Source organism: Chanos chanos, chromosome 4 (assembly GCF_902362185.1).
Source record: "Chanos chanos chromosome 4, fChaCha1.1, whole genome shotgun sequence".
NCBI lineage: Eukaryota > Metazoa > Chordata > Actinopteri > Gonorynchiformes > Chanidae > Chanos > Chanos chanos.
The window spans coordinates 10,537,381-10,561,073 of NC_044498.1; the positions used below are offsets into that span (position 1 = coordinate 10,537,381).

At 41.4% G+C, this 23,693-nt stretch overlaps 1 protein-coding gene across 1 annotated transcript; it reads left to right on the forward strand.

The window, feature by feature from the left end:
* The first annotated feature begins 242 nt into the window (after positions 1-242).
* slc24a4b (solute carrier family 24 member 4b) lies at positions 243-22,773 on the forward strand. Its single transcript, XM_030771627.1, has 17 exons — positions 243-402; positions 3,427-3,537; positions 14,525-14,601; positions 15,633-15,707; positions 15,901-15,985; positions 16,103-16,206; positions 17,006-17,080; positions 17,689-17,714; positions 17,813-17,866; positions 18,433-18,581; positions 19,579-19,748; positions 20,309-20,450; positions 20,897-21,063; positions 21,222-21,336; positions 21,493-21,605; positions 21,902-21,967; positions 22,621-22,773. The coding sequence occupies exons 1-17, from the start codon at positions 246-248 to the stop codon at positions 22,771-22,773; spliced, it is 1,839 nt and encodes a 612-aa protein (XP_030627487.1). The 5' UTR covers positions 243-245.
* Positions 22,774-23,693: the final 920 nt, after the last annotated feature.

Sequence of the window (23,693 nt, forward strand, 5' to 3'; positions counted from 1 at the left end):
TGTTTTACAGGCGCGGAATTTTGACTGTCACTGGTTTCAGAGCCCAGCAGCTGAACCGCGTCTGGGCGGCACATGCAAACTATTCGCCTCACTACATCGCATCTGCGCCCCGGCCACTTGAAATGAGGACCGCGTTTCAAGTCTGATCTAGCAGAAGCTGCGAACACGGGCAGTTCCATCGGTTCCTCCCAGTCCTCCGCCGCAAGCGAGGGGCGCATAAGTCATCGTTGTAGCCCGTGGCGAAAATGGACCAGGACGGGAACATGAGCGTCTCCAAAAAATCTGTAATTGCGAAGATTTTCAAAGTTCGCAAGAGGCGAGAGATGCTTTTCGTACAAGTATGCTTCATCTGCAGTGTCCTCTTCGTGGCATGGTGCATGTCAGCACTCCTGACGAAGGCAGGTGAGTCGGAGCCGAAGGGATATGCTGCGAAAAGTCTAGCTGGTTGAGCGGAGCGGAACAACTAATAAATCTGCATTGTAACCTGCATGATCAAGTCATTGTCAGTGAGAAATCAAATTCAGTTTAAAGACCATCACAAACATATCTCAAGGACATCCACTCAGACGCTCCAGGCGTAATACATAATTTAACCGTCTCCAGAAAATCTCTCGCACTGTTGTTTGGATGGATAGAATCGTAATTTTTTTTTAAAAAAAAAAAAGTGAGAATGAATTCTCAGTTTTATTATGTGTAAATTCTCGTTCTTATTTTTGAAATGTTTGTCTACCGACACACTGTGATTAGGTGTCAATAAAATATATAAATTATTTTCTCGCAAATTGTTGTGACACGCCGAGGACAAACTGATGCACCTGTGCTTGTTAGATGGCCTTGACTCGTGAGATATAGGTCAGCGCAGAGTGTTTTTCCTCCGCGTATTGGTCGACTATGCGTCTGTCTGTATGCCGCAGTGTACTACACACTGGGTAACTCACACGTTTTGTTGTGACGAGAAACACGTTTTTAATGTATGTACATACAGCCTGCAATACGCTCAAGTTCTGATGCTCCTTGCATCCGTGTTAACATAATTATTCCAATAGCGTTTTAGGCACAGCTGTCATTCTGTCAGAAGAGCGTTTCTGTCAGGCACGAATGGAGCGAGGAATAGGATTCCCTGGCTCCAGAGGCAGTCACGGCGATAGTAGCATTATCGGGTCTCTGTCGAGTCGTCACGCAACATTACACACAGATTTTTATGCTCCGGAGTTTTTGCTCTGATGCAGCACGTTCATGGTCCTGCGTTGCGTGACACAATAAGCCCTATCGACTCCGTAAGCTACTACAATGTACTGCGTTTTTGACAGTGCGATATGTCACACCATCTACTAAAGGGCTTGACCAGTATGGTAAAACAAAGCGGGCGGCTTACCATGCGTGATGTTTAAGATGTTAAACCGCTGTAGATATGCCCCCCCCCAATACACACATCAAAAAAGCAGAGAGTGGCATGTGTGAGCACTGACGTGTGGAGTCGCATCCTGTTGCCTGACTTCCTAGAATGAGTGGCTTTTGACAGCAAGTCATCAAGTATGTCTACTTGTATTATCTTTGCTTTATTCGGGGACAGCGTTAGTAATGCTACATTTGCGTGATGATCCTTCCAATAGATGCACACACACACTAGTAGCCAGCAAAATGGTGTAATCTGACAGAAGATGCTGTCAGGCTTTTCTTTTGGGCTCTGGTGTATACTGTAATTGTGAGAAGCGGCTACCTGTCTCCCACTGTTTCTGCGTAAATGTTGGTTTAAATAAAATTTAAACGTAGTTACACCAAAACAACCTTTGTGATTCCCATGCATATTATGCCATTGTATGTTTGCTCAATGCAGAAAGCCTGCTCTCTATATACGATTTTGCACTTAACATTGCTTTTGACCCCTCTGCACAACAGTTTTAACCCCTTTTGCTGCTGTTATCAACATAGTTCTGATACCAATGATATCTATATAATCCCTCAGTGTTTGCCCAGCATTATAAACAGCGGCATGCGCAAAGGAGAGACGCACCAGAGTTCCATTAATTACATTAAAAACAACAAGAAGCTTAAAAGATTATTACAGAATGATATCATACAGAGAAGGATAAATCTCTTATCTCAAAAGAGGAAGTGTAGAGTCAAGGCAGACTTTTATAATGGGCCTGCTCCCCTTCGTTTAATCACGACAACGGCATGATGAAAGACCCTCGTGTGTCAATGTCAGTGCCGTTGATGAAGCCCGCCACTTTTCCTTAGCACAGCCCTAATGACAGAAAAAAGAGATCAAAGAAAAAGTGGAGCGTGAACTAACCTGCCATCTGGTCCTCCACTTTTCAATCAATGTAACCACCATCATTTCTTTTTATTTGATGACAGGGAATAAATTATTTCCAAACTACCTTTTTGTCCCTCTGGTAGCTTGTATCTGAGTGATCGTCAGGTGAAGGACAAAGAGTGAAATCACACAGAACAGGTGTGTGTGTGGAAGGGCAAGGGCCGGAATACTGCTGGATCAGTGGAAGGGGCCTGGCAAGTGGGCCATGTACCCAACAGCTGTTAGCGTGAGGTGGGGTAAGAGAGGGTGATTGGGGGGGATGTCTTGACGTAAGGGAGGGATGACTGGTGACGTGATTGAACAGGATGGGTCTTGACATGGGAAGGGTCACTGATTGTTATCCCAGAGTTATTTTTCTCACCTGTGATTGGACAGCAGGATGAGTCATCGCTGCTTTAGATAATTGGATGGCTTAATATTGTTCATTCACTTTTCCAGTGTGTGTCTCTTCATATAGTATCCTCATTACATTTTTCTGTGTAAAGAGCTTCAGATATGATTAGTTGCTAATGAGTTTTCAAACGAACTAATCTAATAGTTTGTAACTGGAAAAAGCACAATTTCTTAAGCGAGGTAATGATTGAAATACTTTAGTTCTTGTCTGTTTCAGTAGTCTTACTACATCACAGAATTACATAGTGGTTTGTACTGATTCAACAATTGCAAATTATTTCTGTTTATAGTTACTCCTATGGTAGGTAGAAGCCTACTTTTTAGTGGCGCCTGACATGCTGTTCTAGCATTGGCCAAATGCACGTCATGGTTTCCGGCCATCCATCTGAAATGAAACACTTTGTGTGTCACAATTTCATCATCAGTTATTAACAATGCTTAAGTCAAAACGGTTTAGAGTGGATTGAGCATTAAACTCATTTGTAGAGTTTTTAATCCTCTAATGCTGGGGGGCAAAACCAATAATTCAATATTGGTTAAGCGTGCCTGTAATTCTGGTTTCCATGTTCATCAAAATCTCTTAAGTAGCTTCCGAATGGTGGAAATTTATTTATTTTTTGCTTAACACAAACTGTAAGGATTAGAAGGCAGCTTTGTTTTATGCCCAACTAACAAATTTATTATTCTAACAAAGACCGTCTCTTTTTGGACAGGACATGGCATGATTGCGGAGGGAGGGGTGGACATGGATGACCACTGGGGCCGAAGGTTGATGGCCTCGGTGCCTGAAAATGAAACGGCGGAGAAAAACTGCACTGAGCCAGGTAAGACCTGACGAGTTTTCGCTCACGTGGCTTTAGCCAAATACATTCCGACGTGTTTCTTTTCCTGCTTCAGTGATGTGTAACAGATTTACGTTTCTGTGCGCATGGTCTCCTGCTCCACCTTTCAACGCAAGTCGTCTGGTGCAAGGTGAAGGGGGGGGGGGGACCCTCTTTGAAAGGTAATGTGAGTGCTATACCGAGGTCATTTGTTACTCTACTGAAGATAGTGACTGTTTTGCCAGTAATCACCAGAAGAGAAATGTGAGAGCTCAAAGCTTCATATTAAATTGCCGCTTAGAGCTTTGAGATTTAAGGACTAAAGTTCTTGTCAGGCCTTCTTTCAACTCAAATTTCTGTCCAAAGGAGACTAAGTAGAGAAGTTTAAGGGAGAAGTTTGATGTGCCCTCTGACAATTTAGGGGCAATAGACCAGAGAGGGTATTAATCCTGATTAAGTTTCAGTGAAGACTTTGCTGTGTTTAGCAGATATACTCTTTAAATGGACTCTCTTTGGTCCAGTTTGCCTAAGACTTAGCCCTTGGTTTTTCTAAATGAGTTTGTGCTTCTTTTAATTTCATGTGCTTTTAGTTTCATGTAGCTGAATATAAGTTGCTTTGGACAGCAGCTTATAAGCAAATATATCCCTTTGAAATTGCGTTAACTTGTTTAAAATCTGTGAGATTTGTCAGGCCACATTTAGGACGACTTGAAAATGGACAAGTTGGAAATATATATATTTTGTGTGTGTAGAAAAAGTTGTGGAGATTTGTGTGGTTTCACTGAGTTATCAATCTGTGAGGCTTGACTGATCTTTAAAAGGACGTCGGAGTAGAGAAAGGCTTGCAGCGTACAGGCTTGACAGGCTTGTAACCATCATATGACCTTTGACATGCTGACTTCCTGTTTTGCTTTGTCTGACATTTAGGATTTGCATGGGTACTATCTACTGAGTCAGCAAACCTGAATGTTGTTAGTGACTTTTCTTTTTTTCATTCCCATTTAAAAAAAACCCCAAACAACAACAAAAAAAAACTCATGGAAAATGTTTTGATCTGAAGGTCACTATCTTGATAGTAAAATTTGCAGTTCCCTGTATTTTATTATATTTTCTAAATAATGTTGAAATTCCTTCAGCTCATGTTGTGCCACTTTCAACGTCTCATGAACCCTGACACGACGGCACTCAGATCTCAGAGGCTCATTACTTTTCTTGTAAAATGCATTTTCTCTCCAGAATTCTCCTATTAACTCCTCCAAGGCAGCAGGCTCACTCGAAAAGAGTTCCAGTAGACAAGATTACTTGCTGGAGGTCTTTCACGTAATCTCAACGGATTATCGTTTTTTTTTTTTTTTCCTTTGCTCCTTTCTTCTCTGCCTCATCTTTCTCGCTGCAGGCAGACTTGACTCTTTTCCCCAGCTCTCTTTCTCTCTCTCTCTCTCATCTCCTGTTTTTTTTTTTCCCTCCTTCTGCTTTGTTCTGCCCTCATGTGAGATGTGGACAATAAGAGATTAATCTGAAATTATGCCATGCTTGCTTTTGACTGACTCTTTAGGGACAGCTGCTCTTTCAGGAACAGAGGAATCTGAGGCTGTTGTCAACCTAGTGTTGAACGTCATTTCCCCTCACGCCTATTGCTGAGTCAGGAACATCCTGGTGATGGAGCAGGTGCATCGTAATAAAAGTAATCCCTTTTTTTCCCTTTTTTTTTTTTCTTTTTTAAAAATGCGCATTTATGGGGTTTTGTTCTCGCAGGCCAAATGTAACTTGTGGCCAGGGAAACTGGTTACTAAGGATAAAAAAAAAAAAAAACACCCACGAATTTAGGATTAAAGGACTAAATTAAGTACGACAAATATTTTCGGTATTGTTTGCTTTGCTCTACACTGTGATTGGCATATCCAACAATGAGTCCTCTCTCTCTCTCTCTCTCTCTTTTCACCAATAACTAGAATAAGACCTGAACTGCACAGCATCTTTGGAACATCAGTCAAAATTAGCCATAAAATGCCCATAAGAACATTCCGCCAGTCTTCAATGGATTGAATGTCTATAGAACGTGAGAATTTTTATCGCAGTACAGTGAATTATGGGTGGGATTACGTAAGAGCTGCCTTTTTAATGCAGAGTGTTCTGCTCTCTAATGACTGTAAATGAGGAAAATGTGTATGAACCGTGCTCGGTAAGCTCTTTGTTTGCATTCACAAAGCAGGTCATTCTATATACGGCGTTTGTTTGCGTGTGTGTCCCCCCCTCCCCCTTTCTTTCCAGTAGTTTCCATAGATTTGACAGCCCACATGGTGTCATGATTGATTTGAAATGCGATTAATACTGGAGTTTGCAATTAAAGTGTAATGGCGTTTTTATTCGGGCTGGAAAAAAAAACAAATGAGCGTCGTTGTCATTTGGACAGATGAAGGTAGTATTTATTTTCATTACTGTGCCATTTCTCTCAGATCTTCAGTCTCCGTCCCAGTCACTGATGTAGTTGTTGATGGTTCTGTCTTTTGATGACACTGGCTATTGAGAAAAGGTTGTCTGTAGGTTATAATTATACCATCTGCGGTAACTTATGTGCAGTGTGCTTATGTCCTTCAGTGATAAATTATCATCTAATTTTAAAATGAATTTTGTCCTTTTGTTGAATAGTCCTGAACAGCGTTTCACTTGTTTTCAAATCATTTAAATACATTTGACCCTCAGAATGACTTGGATGAGGCATTTACACCGGCTTTTGGCTTTGACTCGACTGTTTAGACATAAAATCCTTCAATATTCTCTGCTTTTGAGTTTTTCCCTCACCTTTTTTGACCTGCGCACTTTGAGGTTGTTCCCAACCAATAAATTTCCTTGTTTGTATTTTGAAAATCAATTTTTTTTAGGTCAGAGCGCATATTTTAATTGGCTTCAATAATTTTATGCTTGGATCGAGCCTTGCTTTCCCCTCTTGAATAAATGGAAGTTGTGTTTTGGCTGAGATGCTGAGTATTGTTGGGAGGTACAGGGAGTTCATTCTGGCTCCGAAAGACAAGCCTTGGGTATTGAATGTTCCATCTCTAGTGGTATAATTAATGTTTATGCCCTAATAGAGAATGGAATTTAACATAAAGCAGAGAGGCTTTAGAGTGGCTCTGTGTTTTGTATGCCATAATCCCAGGGGATTTTGGTTACAGTGGGGTTTATACTCCTCCATGCTAATCTGCTAAAGATGGTTTTGTAAATTCTATTCTTATTTCATTATTCCTCTCTGTCCTTTATTTATTTATTTATTTATTTATTTTTATTTATTTATTTATTTATTTATTGGTGGACTTTCAGATATTGTTGCTATCCAGTACCAGGTGCGTCCTGAATACATTTAGTCTGCGTCCCCTGATGCATACAAGGTACCACAGATCCAGAATGTTCAGACATTTTAAAGAACTCATCCTATATTTTGTTCAGATCTTGGATGTTAGGGCACATTACTCCCATCATTTGTATTCGTTGAGCAGGTGTTGCTCTGAGAGCGAGTGTGTGTGTGTGTGTGTGTGTGCTGTGAGGTTTTTGGGGACAGATGTGAGCTCTTGGGTGTGGCGCTGGACGAAGATGAGCCCTTCAGAGTGCTTGGCAAGGCAACGCACGCAGGTCTGTCAACTCTGTGAAAACAGCAGACGGAAGCTTTTAAAAGGGGGGAATTACACAAGTAGGGATTACGGCTGCTGCGCATTATGGAAGCTGACCTTGCATTGTTACTGGCGTGCATGGCACAGCCTAGATGACAGAGGGGGGGGGGGTGGAGAAAAAAAAGAAAAAAAGGCTGTGCTCAGTGCATAACACACACTCACCTCTGGGATTCAACTCAGGCACGCACCTCCGTAAAACCCATTTACGTCTGCGCCGATTTATAGTTGCCCTTAGGATAGCCCTGAAGCATAGCCATTCTTTCTAGTCAAAGCTCGTAACGTTATGTCTTATGTAACCTGTTGTTTGTTTTCTCTAAACGATGGCTTCATTGGCTTATCTCATCAATGAATATTTGTATTTGTTACAATCTTCAGATTAAATAACGTATGACAAATCTCAACATTATCCTTTCCTCTGTGTATCCTCTCCATATGTGGTATATTATCAGTAACCCAGTTCATGCGAGAGGTATCATTTGTAGTGAAAATGGGGGGAAAACAGAGTCTTTGTCTTATCTTCCTTCTTCTGCATTATTTTTTAGACTTCAAAGCAGTGGAGTTGAATCTGGGGGTGTTGTGTAACATGTGTGTCTGTGTGTTAGAAGCTTGCATACACATGCATGCATAAATATTTTTGTGCTTTGGAAAAAAATGTATTCATATATATTTTGTTATTTATTTATGTGTGTGTGTACACACACACACTCACAATATACATTTCACACATATATGTTTCATGTAATTGCTGTAGACATGGTTTGACCAACAATTACATGAATGTTGGTAGTGGTTGCACATAAACAGAAACCCTCTGCCCCCCCCCCCCCGCCCCCCCAAATATCTAATATTACTGCAGTTTCACTAGTGTTTCTATGATGCCAAGAAGTCATTCTGTTATTGGCCTTTAGTCTTGACCATTACTCAATTATACAGCTGATTTCACAATCAAGTAGCTGAAGTAATACACCTTGATATGGGTTCTCCTGCAGTGCTCTCTACCAGGGCATAGTCTTTAATGCTCAGACGTGCTTTCTACCAGGGCATTGTCTTTAATGCTCAGATGGGCATTAGAGAGTCCTGCTCAGTGTCTGTTATGCTGAAGGATGGTGTATTCCAAGTTTCCAATGAACCTTAAATGGTGCCTGTGCAAAGTGTATGTAATTCTAATTAAAAAAAAAAAAAAAAAAAGAATGTCGTGGTAGAAAAGGGTATTAATGGACAGAGCTAATGTTAATGCACCATTTGTTTCAGATTGGGCCATGATGACCAGACATCCTCATCATTAAAAATCATTCTTGTGTCATCTAATGACTGTAATAATTATGAACAGAAAACCAAACAAAAATGCACTAATGGTTTTAGTGTTTTTGGATGCATGTAGATCTGCAGAGGGATGGTCCTCGACCTAGTCCTCAAGTGTCCTCAACCTTTCACATGTTTTGATCTCAGCCATACATTAATACACCCTGCTTCACTTGATCAGCTGATTGTCAAATGCTGTATCAGTATCAGAAACGAATACATGCAGCGTAGCCAGTAATCCATGACCTGAGTTGAGGAAACACTCATCAAAATCATGTGTGTGAACACAAGATCTGGTTTACTCAAATACATGTGTAGAATAGAATTATTCATGCACTCAAAAATAAATAAATAAATACATTGGCTTACTGAAATTACCAACCTGTGCAAAATTAGGTCAGCACCAGATTCATAGTGAACGTAAATGTATCTATTATTGCTCAGCTTTAGTCTTACAGCTGCAGTCTACGTACTGACCTGTCTCATCATTTCAGTAATGGGCACATGCAAAGAATATGCTCCTTGCACTCTCTCCGTCGAATAGGTCAGAAATGGAATGGGCATGATGAGCACTTCTAAATGCCTGCTCAGAATGCTCTGAGCCAGAGTGCCAGGCTTGTGCAGTCTTATCAAACCATGTGGGCAGGAGGAAGGTCTGAAGATGGAGACGAGGGAGTGTGTGTGTGTGTGTGTGTGTCTGGGCCGTGTGTCAAATGGCATATCACGGCAGTGGAATTTACTCTGTTGACATGCTTTTCTGGGCAGCCGCAGCGGTGAAATACACAGCCTCGCCCTGTGGAGTGGGTCTCCTCTGACAAAATGACAGGTGCTTGTGAGTCATATCTCTTGACTTTGTTTTGTATGGGAGGCTCTGCAGGTGCCAAAGGTAATTAGTAATTAGCAAATCTGGTTGTATGATAATTGAACATAGTGCAGTGGGTGTAGTGAGAGAACAGATTGTGCTTTTGACTGACTGGGAATAATCTATGACTGAACCGTCCTTGACTTGTCCATCCCCCCCCCCCCCCCCCCCCCCCAGGACAATTCAAGGACTTCATGTATCATCTATCATGTATCTTTTGGCGAAATTTCTGGAGTGCGAAATTAATCAAAAGTATCAATATTTTCTTCTGAAAAGCTGTGCTTCTGCAGTACGTAACATGCTACATACCTCGTCTTTACCAGCTCATCAGGACCATGGTCAGTTGACATGGGTCTGTTTTTTTTTTGTGACCCACAACACAGTAGCCCTCCAGATGGAAGGTGCTGACCCCTGCTCTCATATAGATTTATGTCAGTGTAGTAGGTCTGTTACATAATGTAGCTGAATACATTTGACAGATGAACAGCTCATAGATTAATTACACAATTGTCTTTTTGGCAGTGCAAAATTAGGTTTGGCAATAGTAAAATGGTGAAGGGTAATCTGGATTGTTCCTTTACTGTCTTGACTCAAAGTTTAGCTTGAAGCATATTTCGATCAAGGGAGACTGATGTCTTTGTTAGGGTTATGAGTAAACGTTACAGGTATATATTCAGAAAATACAGAACGTGTTTTGTGCTGAGCTTTCTGCACATCCCACTAGAGTCAGTGCCTGTTCAAGCACGAATCTAACACGCCACATTCACAATTAACCATAATCGTCAAACTCCTGGTTAATTTATTTAAATGCGTTTACTTTTGAGCTTGACAAAGACCTAAGGCTGCAGAGGAGAAACAGTGCTGTAGGTGTTTAGTTGTAAGTGTACATATGTGTCTGTCATTGACATGATGTAATTGAAGTTTCTGATGGTTATAAATGCATCGCAGAGAAAGGCTGAGCTACTCTGGTAACGTTAAGGGGAAAGGGTTATTCATGGAAGCCTAGTAGCCCCGACTTTTATGGACACTCATATTTTGATTATTTTATTTACTGAAAACCCTGGAAGCCACATATATATACCAAAGTAAATAAGTTTCCAACTAGTTCCCCATATAGGTCCTACACAGGCCTGTCACTGCGAGATGGGCAGAGTTCTTGAATTAGCATAGTTCCCAAAACCCCTACGTATTGTTGCAGGGAGCTGTGTAGACTGTAGAATCACTCCAGTGGGTGATTCGAGGTGGGAAGCGAGAAGGAAATGGATGGCGCGAGGGAGGGACGGGGGATTGAGGGAGTGAGGGTGCAGAGAGGAGACAGATGAACAAAAGTGGTGCCAGTAATTTCCTGCATAAGCAGCGCGGTCAGGTGTCCAAGCACAGAATCTAGGGTTTATTTTTAGAAGGTCAAGCTTAGCCTCCGTAGAGAAGAATTTGGAAATTTTTCCCCTCCCATCCTGCCTCAGTCTTCCAAAAGTAAATGCCAGATACACACAGAAAACAATAAAACCTCACAGGCTAGAATCGTTCCCGAGCAATAGACAGTAGAGTGTGGAAAAGATGCAAAGACCAAAGTGTTGAGTCCAGCTGAATCGTATAATGTATTGTCAAGGGTAAGGGGATCAGAAAGATATTAGCACATTAACGGAAGATGCTTGAACAATGAAAAGCTCGCACATGGGTCAGATATGTAATTTAGCTTTGAAAGCATCTCTCCCAGTGCTGAGGCTGAATTCTATCTGAATGGACACATGAATTGGTGTACACCTTTCAACCGGTTTTGGAATGGTAGTGTTGGGGATTTGTTTAAGGCAAAGATTTCACAAAAATGGCCAAAAAGTTTGTAAATTACAACCAAATGTGTCTAGTCACAGCTTAATTGCAGAAAGCTGCATGTGAATTACTGATCATACTTCACCTTTGGGGGAAAAAAAAAAAAATTAATAGTAAAGGAAAAAAAAAAAATCCCAGACGCATCAATGTCACTCAAAGGCAATTGCTCTTTATTGGTTAGTACAGGTATTCTAGTTAAGGAGACGGTGGCTTGGATTTGAAAACAATTTCAGTCTCTTTCAAAAATGTTTCTAGTCGCAGTTCAATTGCAGACAGCTGCATATGAATTACTGATCATACTTCGCCTTAAAGAAATAAAATAAAATAATAAGGAAGGGACAAAAGTCACAGATGCATCAGTGTCGCTCAGAGGCAATTGCTTTTCTTTGGTTAGTACAGGTATTCCAGTTAAGAAGACGGTGGCTTGATTTCAGTCTCAATACGATTTCAGTCTCTTTATGTCTTTTATACTCCTGCAGATAAGGATGTCAGATTGAATTTCACAGTGCCTTTTTATTCACTGTGGGAACTGGTGTTGGATCAAAGAGCAGGAGTTGATTGAGTTTAAATGCGACGTCAGGGCTGATGTGCTGCCTAACTGACCAAATCACATGAAACACACTCTTGGGTGAATGCGTATTAAAACGTATGGTTTTTGACCTGCCTTTAGCTCGTTGTAACTGTAGGACAACAGAATCTTTTATTCAGTGGAAGAGTTCTGCAGACATACTGTTGTCTCCAGCTCATAATTTAGAGCATTGTGCTCATGTCTCATCCACTTAGTTATCAGCCCGCGTAGATAGCGATGCTGGCCTTTTTGGGCTCCTGCCAAAGACTAAGAGGAAAGCTATAGATTGTGGTGGTTCATTTACTTTTAAGGTGGTCTGCTTTTTTTAAACTTTAAATCTGGATGGGTAGATATTGATCCAAAAGCATCTTAATTTGATCTTTTTGTTTTACAGCCTTCTACGACCAGTGTAGTGTCCGGTGCTGTAACCTAAGACCGAGGGTTGTTTTTTTTTTTGTTTTTTTTAACTTGAATGTGTATGTGGAGTTGCCACATTCTGTCTTAACAGGAAGGTGTAAGAAGGACATTCCTGTGTAGCAGAATTCACTTTTCTGTATACTGGCCTGTTGTAGAAGGCTGATTGGTGGAGAGAGTAGACATAACACGGCTAAGCTTTTCGGTGTCAAGGGTTTGGAAAGTGAACAGTGTTCAGTCTGAATTACTCTGGTTACATTACGTTCTGTACAATAAAGTGCCGTTGAAGTGGAGACTGGTTACATGGGCATTGGGGATTTGTGTAGGATTTAGGTGCCAGTAAATGTGTGCGCATGTGTCCAGATGGAGAGCGCAAATCCAGTTACAACCATGGCATCGTCAACAGCTTGCTCTCACTTGTTCCTTCTTCGCTTTTTAATTGGGTTATAATATGTTATAATTATGTTTGTGTTTTTGTAATGTGTGTTCAAGGTATGTTTTAATTTGTATTCGGCTCTCGCGGCCTGTGCAAGTGTTGCTGTGTAGCGGCAGAACGGATGTGTGTACAGCATGTATGATGAGGTCCTAATTAAAACATACGTCTATGGCTGTAATGGAGCAGAAAGGTCACCTTGACCCTTTTGGGGGGCATTAATCAATGCGATTGGAAGTAAATAGTGGCCGCCTGCTTACTTTTCACATTCGTGTGACAAACTGGAGCAGTCCTTTCGAGCGTCCGTAGCTGAGAAGGATCTAAAAGCGGGTCCAGTTAGTAAAAATGACTCTGGCCTGACCTCTGTTGTTACTGACACCAAACAGGCCTATTCACAGGGGCTATCCACCGTGCCTGGTGTACATGGACCTCTTGTCTTCTGTCCCTTGTGCTCTCTGATTGCCAGCCCATTAACTATTTTTATCCTTTGGGGCCTGCTGGTAACACATCGTTTGGCGGACTACGCCATTAACTACAGAGTGACGGCTCTGTGGGGCTATTGAAATATTTATCGACCTGCACAGACTTCCAGAGTTGGTGAACGGAGGACGTCATGTGAGGACAAGTTCATATAGTTTGGATAGCTTGCAGCTGGCATATCATAATTAACCTGCACATTTTTGACTACAGGTTCGTTTTCTAAACATTTGTGGGGTTTTTTCTCCCCGCTGTTTATTGTGTGTGTAAAGCTCTGTTTAAACTATGATTCCTGTTTTTATGGTGTAGATTAAGGCTGTTGTTTCCATAGCCATTGGGCCCAGCTGTCACACTCTGAATTTATACCTGAGATTTTGAAAGGGGGGGGGGGTAGACTTCCGCTGCGTTTTATGCTCCCAACACTAACTTTCATAAATAAATCTCCACTCTTTTTACGAGGGTCTTAGATAACAATGTCTCTCCTAGGCCAACGCCTGACACAAGTGCTGTTTTGTTTTTTTGCTTTTTTCTCGCTTCAACACCAATTAATTTATGCTTTTTATTGAGAGAATCCCCAGCTCTGCAATGACTTATGAACGAATTAAAAAAAACACATCACCTAAATGTAGACCTTAATAAATAGGCTGTGTTTTGTCAGTAAAATGCTCTTTAGTTGACTCAAATGCTCTTTTAGTATGACATGTACGTATGTTGAAATGGCACTTTTGGGCATATGTGTATAGTGTATGCATGCATTAACTAATGTTACTCCAGCTGTCCAGTATAACCTCTCGATGTTTATTCCCCTTGCTTTCAGGGTGATTATTTGTTCATGTCTAGAGTGGCTTAACGTAATCTACTGTGTGCATGGGAACACTTAGAATTAGTGTAGCCCAAAGTGGTACTCCAAGCACTTGCATTGTGTAGTGGCATCCCTCTCAGAGGTGAGCTTATGTCAGACCTTATTCAGAAGGGGTTACATTAACAAGTTGCACGTCATGGACAGCTTGCGCTAAGTTAAATGACAGTCGTGCCTTTGCTGACAGCATGCATGAGAGAATAGATTTCCGGGAAACCGGATGCTGGAAGACGCGGCAGCCTTGTCAGCCACAAGGGTGATCGGAGAATCAAACCGGTCTAAACGTGTTCAGCGTCATTGAATATTCATCAGTTGTTTACTCTAGTTGACTTAACTGGCCAAACAAGAGGTGCACTGTAAAGATTTGCTTTGTATATGACCTCTGAAGTGTATTCGTTACCTGATCTGATCACAGGCAGTGAAATGTTATGTCTTTCACAGCTTTAAATCAATTACGCACAAAAACGCTTTATTGTAGTGTGTGTGTGTGTGTGTGTGTGTTCATTTGTGTTGTATTTTTGTGTTTTAAATCTCAGCTTCAGGTTTTAAATGAGAATGTGTGTTTGTGTCCTAATTACAGCTGTCCACGAGTTTCCTGAAGATGTTTTCACCAATGCTGAACGCAAGAAGGGTGCAGTCCTCCTGCATATACTCGCAGTAAGACATTTTCTCGTTCAACTTTCACTTTAATCTAAATTTTTCTTTTTATTTTCGGAGGCCACATGATACCTGTTTAGCGTCATATACGAGTTTCCGATTATAATCTGACATCACCACTTCGTCTCTCAAATGCTGTGTATAGATGCTGACACCTGTCTCTCTTCCCTCTGACACAATAAAGCCGAGAGTGGGCTAATCCGTGGTCTACCGTGACCCGCTCACGTATAACTGAGTTTGATTAAACTGCCTACGTAAACAGCCACATCTCGGTCCTAACACGCGCAGCTTGTTATGAGAATACACGTGTTGTCTATTCCATATTGCGCCTTGTTCAGCGCAGGGGCTCTCATAAGCGGGTGCCGACCGACTCCGTTGGATGATTTCACTTGAAGAGCCTTACGGTGCCCCCTATGGTCAGTGAATGCAACTGCCACTTAGAGAGGAGTGGAACTGCACAAGATTGTGATCTATAATTAATGCACAGCCTCAGCTTTCCCGCGAACGGAAGTCATTTTTCATGTCATCGGAGTCGGGGGGAAACTATTGATTATTAAATTTTCAGTAAAATGCACTGCATGCAGTTGACTGAACAAGATTCCGATCAATAGTAGTTAGAGAAAGTTCATTGCTTGTTTATCAGTTATGATGCAGTTTTCTCATGCAGTTGTCTCTCTGAGCTGTTTGAACCCCATAGCTTAAATAGGCTTTCCTAAAAAATAAATAAAAAAAAAAAAATCATAATTTGGTTTAGTCTTTCTCTGTTCGTCATGCCCTCCACATGTACACACACATGCACGCACGAACACTGTCAATGTCTCTAATTACCCCTCTTACAATCTCTCTCCATCTATTGCTTCAAAATTAAACTGATAATAGACGTTGTTTAAGTGCTTCTTTTACATAACCGTGTCCTGTTCCTCTTCATTGCTGCCAGGGTTGAGTGGGATTTTGAACGGTGTAATAGAAGTACTGGACAAAAAGCAAATTTGTCTTTTTTTCTTTCTTTTCTTTTTTTTCTCTGTCTATAGGCCCTCTATATGTTTCTGGCCCTGGCCATTGTGTGCGATGACTTTTTTGTAACGTCCCTGGAGAAGATCTGTGAGGTAGGAATCACAGCACTTAATGTCCTAACCCCCCCCCCCACACACACACACCTTAAACTCTAGTCACTGACCTTGCAGTATTAACCTCTCACCACCTATTGTGAAATCCCCCAATGGGTCCCTAGTGAAAAGGCTATTTCTTTTGTATGGGCTCTGTATGTGTCGTCTGAGGGCTCCTTTGTTGCTCTTACAGAAATTAGATTTGAGTGAGGATGTTGCTGGAGCCACCTTCATGGCAGCGGGAAGCTCAGCCCCAGAGCTCTTTGCCTCAGTCATTGGTAAAAACACACAAACGCCGAGACCCCAGCACAGAAACACTGAAGTGGGCACATTCTTATACATAGCAATGTGCAAGCAAATTGGGTTTGTTTAGCTGTATTTGGCTCCATCCACAGGTGTCTTCATCACTCACGGCGACGTGGGGGTAGGAACCATTGTTGGCTCGGCAGTCTTTAACATTCTCTGCATTATAGGAGTTTGCGGCATCTTTGCCGGACAGGTGCGTATCTGTGTGTGTGATGTGTGTGTGTGTGTGCGTGTGCGCGTGCGTGTGTGTGTGTGTCTCCCTCACCCATACTTTTCTATTTAAAAACACAAATCTGGAGGTGTAAATGTTTTTTTTTCAGCGCGATCATTGAAGGGAGTCTCGATTTATTGCTGTCAGCGCGGCGGAGCGTCTGACAAAGAAAGACGTATGACGACTAGATGTAATCACGGCATTGAACGTGATCTGACAGAATGACTGGCAGACTCTCCTTTCCTCTGAGGACTGAATTTGAGAGCGTGCAGCGTTAGGGAGATTACTTTGCTTGACTTTTATTAAATAAATGCTTTGTCAGAAGCACGGCACGGCAAGCTTGTTAAGTTTGTAAAGAAATAAACATGACAGCCTGAGAGATTAAACACTTTTGGCATTTTTCCAACCATCTGTCCTCTCTTGGCTCGAGATAAACGGTCATAATGCTGAATGGAAATGTCATCACCGCCCACATTCTTCACACTATTCACTCGCCCTCTTGCATATTTTTACCAGATCTGTGTGTTCGTTTATTCCCGAGTGTATCGAATTCACAGCGTACCCTTTTGAATACTTGCCCTGTGCTCGTTCACTAGAGACCGGTTCAGTTTGAAAGTTAGAAAAATATCGCTGCCAGGTTTCAAAAGTGTACAGATCAGTTTCAGATATCTTGTAGATTTTTTTTTTTTTAATAGATAATTATATGCGAAATGGTTTAGAAACTGATTTTTTTTTTTTTTTTTTAAAAAAAGAAGTGAATACTGGTTTTTCCTCTTTTCAGGTGGTATTGTTGACCTGGTGGGCTGTTTTCAGAGATTCTTTCTACTACATTATGTCTGTGGTGGCGTTGATTGTGGTGAGTCCCACATAAAAGAAACAAACAGATGCAGCCCCAGTATCGGCAAACTGAAGTGGGGTTATTGAAGCATGTCTTAGACTGTCATCGGCCACAGGGGCACACTAGCCGCTGTCTGCGTGTTTTCAGAAAAAAAAAAAACCCCTGCAGTTTCATGTTATAGTAATTCCATGCTCAGCACACTGAAATGAGCCGTTTTATCCCACTAGAAATCTGTTCTGACACAGTGATTTTCAATGAGGAGCCATGACTAACAGTGTCATGCATCATCCCTTACATACCATTAATGGTTTAGGCTTCCGTTACAAACGGTCTTATTGCAATCCCCATCTCACGAATCTTTCACAAGTGGTATCATCAAAGAACAAACAATAGAGCTTTATATTTAACTTCACTGCGAGATGCTCTTTAAATAGTTATGTCCTCCTCTTTTCTTACCAATTGTGTTTTGAAACCGGATTCATTATTAAATGTTTGTAATGTTTCTGATAAAATCCCCGGTAGGGGGAAATCAAATATACAGCTCTAAATAAACCATCTCTGTTATTAAACATTCAAACCCGCTGTGGTAGTATTGCTCATGTTCTAATTTTGCCTCCTGTTTTCAGTTCATCTATGATGAAAAGATTGTTTGGTAAGTTGGCTATATTTTCCTTGGTGTTCTTTGGTCTGTATTGTTCACAGGATCAATGCTAGTTGGAGTGAGTCTGACTGACTAATTCTGTGTCTTAGGTGGGAGAGTCTAGTGTTGGTGGTCATGTATATGGGATACATACTGATAATGAAGTAAGTACGCTGTTCAGTTCCTTACCAGCAGAGGGAGCTCATGCACTCAGCCAGAGTGTGCTGGTAGAGTACACACTGGACTGACATAATAGGAATGTTTAGAATGAGTTATGAATATTGAACTGATGTTTATGTAGAGGTGCTGTGTGAATATTTGTGGTTAAATATTTAACTTGGAGCTATGCTGAATGTAATGAATGATATGACATTTCAGTGAACTGACTATGGGTTGAGGCATGAGCTGAAATCAAAAGGTTATATCATAAAGGTCTGGAAAACTAAACTACTGTACAGTGCAAATATCTGCTGAGATTGTGAAATGTGGAAAATCAGTCAAGGAGCAGACAAAATGACGGTTAAAAGCGCTTGTGCTATGATGTCCTTATTTTTAAAATAAAAATCACCAATATTTACTGAGCTGTTTATGAATGTTAGGCTGCAACAACATCATTGGGCTGACCAACAACGTATTGGGTATCAGGATACCTGGAGTTAGGTCACTCAGTTCCAGAAACTTACATTGATGCACTTGTAGTTTTGAGAACCTTTCATGTTTCTCCTCACAGATTTAACACGAGCATGCAGAAATTCTTTACAAGGAAACAGGACAAGAACGTTGCCAATGGTAACGCGACAAGTGGCAATGAGTTGGAGGATGGTAATGAATGTTTTGACAGTGTTTTGGATGACCCAACATTACCATTGCTAGAGCCAGGTAAGGCTAAACAGACAGGCTGTGTCTCCAATCACGCTAATAATATCCCAACTATGATGCTAGCCGCTACCGTCTTAGCCTTTCTAGCAAATTAAAGCAAAAGGGACGCAGGGCGCATTGAATGACAATGAAGAGATTTTTTTTTTTTTTCCCTCTCGTTTTGAATTTAACAATTCAGCAGTATGTGACTAAGAACAAGAACAACGAATAGAATATTTAACGGAATGGTTTTTTATAGAAACGACGCAGTATTTATATTTTAAAAGAAACGTGTAAGACCGTAATGAGCATATCTGAGAACCAAAGAAGCTTGGAGTGGGAGAGCTGAGGGTGATGTCTCTCTGACCCATGGGGAGAAAGGGTAGTTCCAGCGCCTGAGCCCTCTGCATTTTTCTCATGTCTTTGCTGGTTCTGTCAAGTTCTGGCCAAGAGGTAACCCCCCTGTGTCTCCTCCTTCCAACTCCTTGTCTCTCACTCCCTTTCTTCTGCCTCCTCTACTGCATCTCTCTGCTTTACTCTCCTTTACCTCTTGCTACCCTTTTCTGTCTGCTCTTTCTTGCATCATTGTTGCCTTCTCCCCTCTCGGTTTCAGGGGAAACTTTTTTTTTCCTTTTTTTTTTGAGAAAAACAAGCTTCTTAAATCAATATCTGTGCGGTCTTGAATTTTTCTTCTCACTCTGAGCCGCCTGTCTGCTTAGCCTTACTAAACCTACTCTCGCTTGTTGCTTTGTATTGTCCTTTGTTGTGTAGCCTGATGGCTGCTTCCTCAGACACACTGGCTTTTAAACAGTACGGAGAAAAAAAGATGATCTGTTATGCATTTGTCGTTCAGTGAGATGAATGTGAAAGCGTTAATCAAGAGTCAGTTCAGATTACTGAATTAAGTGGCACGTTCTAAAAATGCATTTTATTTTGTAAGGTTTTTGGATAATTTTTTTTGTACATACATCAGTGTTGTATGTATGCACATGTGTCTAACACCTTCTCTCTCTGTCAGTCAAGCCCAGCAAGGCATATAGCCGAGGATCAGTGGTCATGGTGGATGAGATCATCAATGCCAGTCCTCCAAACTACCGTTTCCCAGAGGCAAGCCTTCGTGTCATGGTCACTAACCATTTTGGACCCAAGACTCGTCTACGTATGGCCAGTCGCCTCATAATCACAGAGGTAAAAGGGTGACTGTACATTTGGCATTATACTCGTAGAGCAACATAAGCTACTTCTACTGAAATTCACCAAAACCTCCTTAGAAAAACTGCAATCCCTTTGGGAAAATGTCTCGTGGAGTAAACGAAACAAAATGATTGCTCTTTGGCAGTTCAGATCTGGAGCAGAGCTGTTTACCAAGTGCCAAACCCAGCTTTAAATAAAAACAGCGTCCTCCCTACTGTCAGATATGGTAGAGGGTCAGCAATGCTGTGAAACTGTTCTGCTGTAAGATTAGTATTTTAGCATAAAAATAATAATAATAATAAAAAAAGCCCCCACAAATGTAGACTTTGAAATCTGAGACTTTCTGTAAATTTAAAACTAAGGCAAAAAAAGTTTGAAAGACAACTGTTTTTTGTTTTGGTTTGTCTTGGGATTCTTTTCGAATGAATGCGTCAATAACGCAGGGACTGACTTCAAGGTATTTTCATATATTCTGTATGTTGTAACAAGCCTCATACTCTGCATGTCTCAGGGTTTTCTCTGTGGTTTTTGGCCGTGATGTAACTGTTCTATAGCGTCAGAAGCTGGTTCAGGGAGCCAATGGGGTGGAGACAGCTGTGGTGGATGGGAAACCTGACATTGAGAATGGGAATGTGCCAGAGGACAAGCCCAGCGAAGAGGAGGATGGAGAGATAAACTCGCCTTTCGTCATACCACGTGAGAGGGCGAGAGGTTTTGAAAGGGTGGGGGTGGGGTGAGGGAGGGGGTGTCGATGGGGACAGGTATATTCATAAAGCTTAGACTTTTCTTGCAATTTCAGAATTGTTTACAGAAATTCTATAAGGTAACACTATTAATCCCCAGATGGGGAAATTTGGGTGTTAACAGCAGCGGAAAAGAGGAAAGACAGGTGAAGAAGTATAGATAAAATAGAAGAATAAATAAATAAATAAAATGCAATAAATGTAATATAGTATAGTAGTATAAAAAATATATATATAGTAGTGAGCAGTGATGTAGACACATTTGATTCAGTACAGTTGTACATGCAGTGATTGATTTCCAATAAATGAAGCCTTTTTCAAATGCATTTGTAATACCACCTGTAGTCTGTAACGTAAGGGCTGTTTGATCACTCTTATCCCCCCTGTCTTGTGGTGCAGGAGGTGTGTTGAATAAGATCAAATGGCTGATTTCCTGGCCCCTGTTGCTACTTCTCTTCTTCACCATTCCCAACTGTGCCAAGCCCCGCTGGGAGAAATACTTCATGCTCTCCTTCCTTCTCTCCACTGTCTGGATTGCTGTCTTCTCCTACTTCATGGTGTGGATGGTAAGGCTGGTTCATCCGAGTCAGTTTTTCTCTCCTCCACACTCTTACTTGTTACCCCTGTGTGTCTCTCATTGTATTCTCTCTAAATGAAAGATGATAAAAATACTTGTAATTCCCTGTTTTTCTTCCTCTCTCCTTAATTGCACTCTTTACTCTAGGTGACCATTATCGGGTACACACTTGGCATTCCTGATGTCATTATGGGCATCACTTTCCTGGCAGCGGGCACCAGCGTCCCAGACTGCATCGCCAGCCTTATTGTGGCGCGACAAGGTATGGTTGTCGTGCTATTTACGTCTCTGGAATTTGACCTTGTGTCGAGAGAACCTGACCAAGTGAATGTTTTCCAGCAACTTGAAATAGGTTGTCTGGAACAGGCTTTAGTTTGCTGAAGCAGGTCGTTTTTTGAACAGTCTTCTCTGTTTCCAGGTCTTGGGGACATGGCAGTTTCTAACACGATCGGCAGCAATGTGTTTGACATCCTGGTGGGGCTGGGACTCCCATGGGCTCTACAGACGATTGCCATTGACTATGGCTCAGAGGTAAAAGCACACAGTTATTTCTTTTTCAATGCTCTACCAAAAAAAAGTTACGCTTTTTACACTGCTGTTGAACATTGCCATGTAAGCAGCTGGCTATAATCGTGACCGATGCTTTACATTAGCTTAGAGCCACCTTTTATTAGAGCAATCTGTACCCTCATCCTTTCTAATATCTCATCTGATTGCTTATGGAAACCAGCATGCCTTATGTACATCAATAAGTATCAATAATTATGTGATGGTTGTGTTCAAGTCATGTAGATACGTGACTGTTTACCTTATCCCTATCCTGACAGGTCATGATTAACAGCCGAGGGCTGGTGTATTCAGTGGTGCTGCTGCTTGGGTCGGTGGCTCTTACTGTGAGTACTGCGCACTGAATCTTAAAGGGATCCGTAACTTTAAGTAATACAGACAAGAAGTGACCTCTGAAACCCACACTCACATGTCATCTAAGAAAGATCGTCAAATGTTGACAGCTACTGTGCCATAATATCTCAAGTGAATCAAAGCAGTCTCGACCTCCTGCCATTGTCATCCATTTTTATTTCGCGCGCGTTACGACGGCTCAGTGTCTTTGTTTTCAGAGCCAAGAGCAGTAGCTGCTTTTTCAGCTCTAGGGCATGCAGTAAAACTTCAGAGCAGATAAATATGTGGAACAGCTTGCTCTTCATGTCGAAAAAAAACCTCATGAATATTAAATGGAAATGAAAATGAATAAACATTGTATTCAGAAATAAGTAACGCATTTAGTTTATTAAAAAAAAAAGAATTAATTAAAGGAAATCACTTTAAATGTATGCAGATTCAGAATACGGTCTTTGTCTGTGTAGTCTGTACTGATATGGGAAATGTGGCCAGTCAGCCTGAACTTTGGGAGACGTATTTGTACGTTTTCTCGGATCCTGTGTCCGTTTTAGTCAGAAAACGCATCCTCTGATCGCTCTTGGCAAAGCAAAAGATGTACGATGTGCAAATCACGTGGACCTTTTGTCTCCTTCCCTTCTCTTTGCAGATTCTTGGCATCCATGTAAACAAGTGGAAACTGGATATGAAGTTGGGCGTGTACGTGCTCTTGCTGTATGCCGTCTTCCTCTGCTTCTCCATCATGATCGAATACAATGTCTTCACCTTCGTCAATTTGCCCATGTGCCAGGAGGACCACTAGAGTTCCCCTACACACACTCTCTCTCTCTCTCTCTCTGCTCAACACTACAATACGTCCCCAGACTGTACAGCCCAACCGCTGATGTCTCGGTGCATCTCCAGACTCGTCGTGATAGAGGCTACAAACCACCCTTAATCCAAGTCTTCTTTTCCCAGTTGCGTAGTCCACCTCTGTTTCATACTTAACCATACACTTGTGCTTCTTTCCCATTCAAAGATGACCGTTCCTTCAAACCTGAAAACCTCATTTGCCATTTTCTCTACTGTTATATGCTATGGAGTTGCACGAAATTCTCTCGCAGTGGTCACCCAACGAATGTTTTTGACCTATGAGGAACCTTCTAAGTGTTCCTGTTGTCAGTCCATTCCCGTCCCAAACCCAAGAAAGAAGAACTTCTTGTCGGCAGCTCTCTTTTTCCAAGGACTTTCCTTGACATCCCAAAGGATCGGATTCATCTGTCAAAACAAGACTGTGCCCAGAGCATCTCAACTTCTCATTCTGCTCAACCTTGTTAATGGACACAACCTTTTTTGATGTTTTTTTCCCCCCTTAATCTTCACCACTTTGAGAGATGACTTTTTTTTTTTCAGGCAAATTTGTGTAAAACACATCACAGGCCTCACTCAAAGAGGAGTTGGCCTTGTTAATCATACATATTTTTGAGCATTGCACAAGGTAAACCAATCTTGTTTTGTACTGGTATGTTATTTATTTGCTTCTAGTCACAATGTAGAACAAAAAGGTGCATAAATTATACATATGAGACTTTTGCCCTTTCATCCTCCAAACAGATTTGCCCTTACTTAAAACAAGTTGTAGTTATTGACTTATTGTCTTTTATGATGTGTAAAGGTTTTATGTTTGTTTTTTTTCATGCTCCAATGGAACTTGGAAGAATGCTCCTTAAGGGTGGGTGGCAA

Bases quoted from the DNA above. Each gene is read 5' to 3' on its own strand.
- slc24a4b (XM_030771627.1), top strand. From the start codon at position 246: ATGGACCAGGACGGGAACATGAGCGTCTCCAAAAAATCTGTAATTGCG. The intron at 3,538-14,524 runs GTAAGACCTGAC...TCCTAATTACAG, and splicing joins GAAAAACTGCACTGAGCCAG to CTGTCCACGAGTTTCCTGAA. The intron at 18,582-19,578 runs GTAAGGCTAAAC...TCTCTCTGTCAG, and splicing joins ATTACCATTGCTAGAGCCAG to TCAAGCCCAGCAAGGCATAT.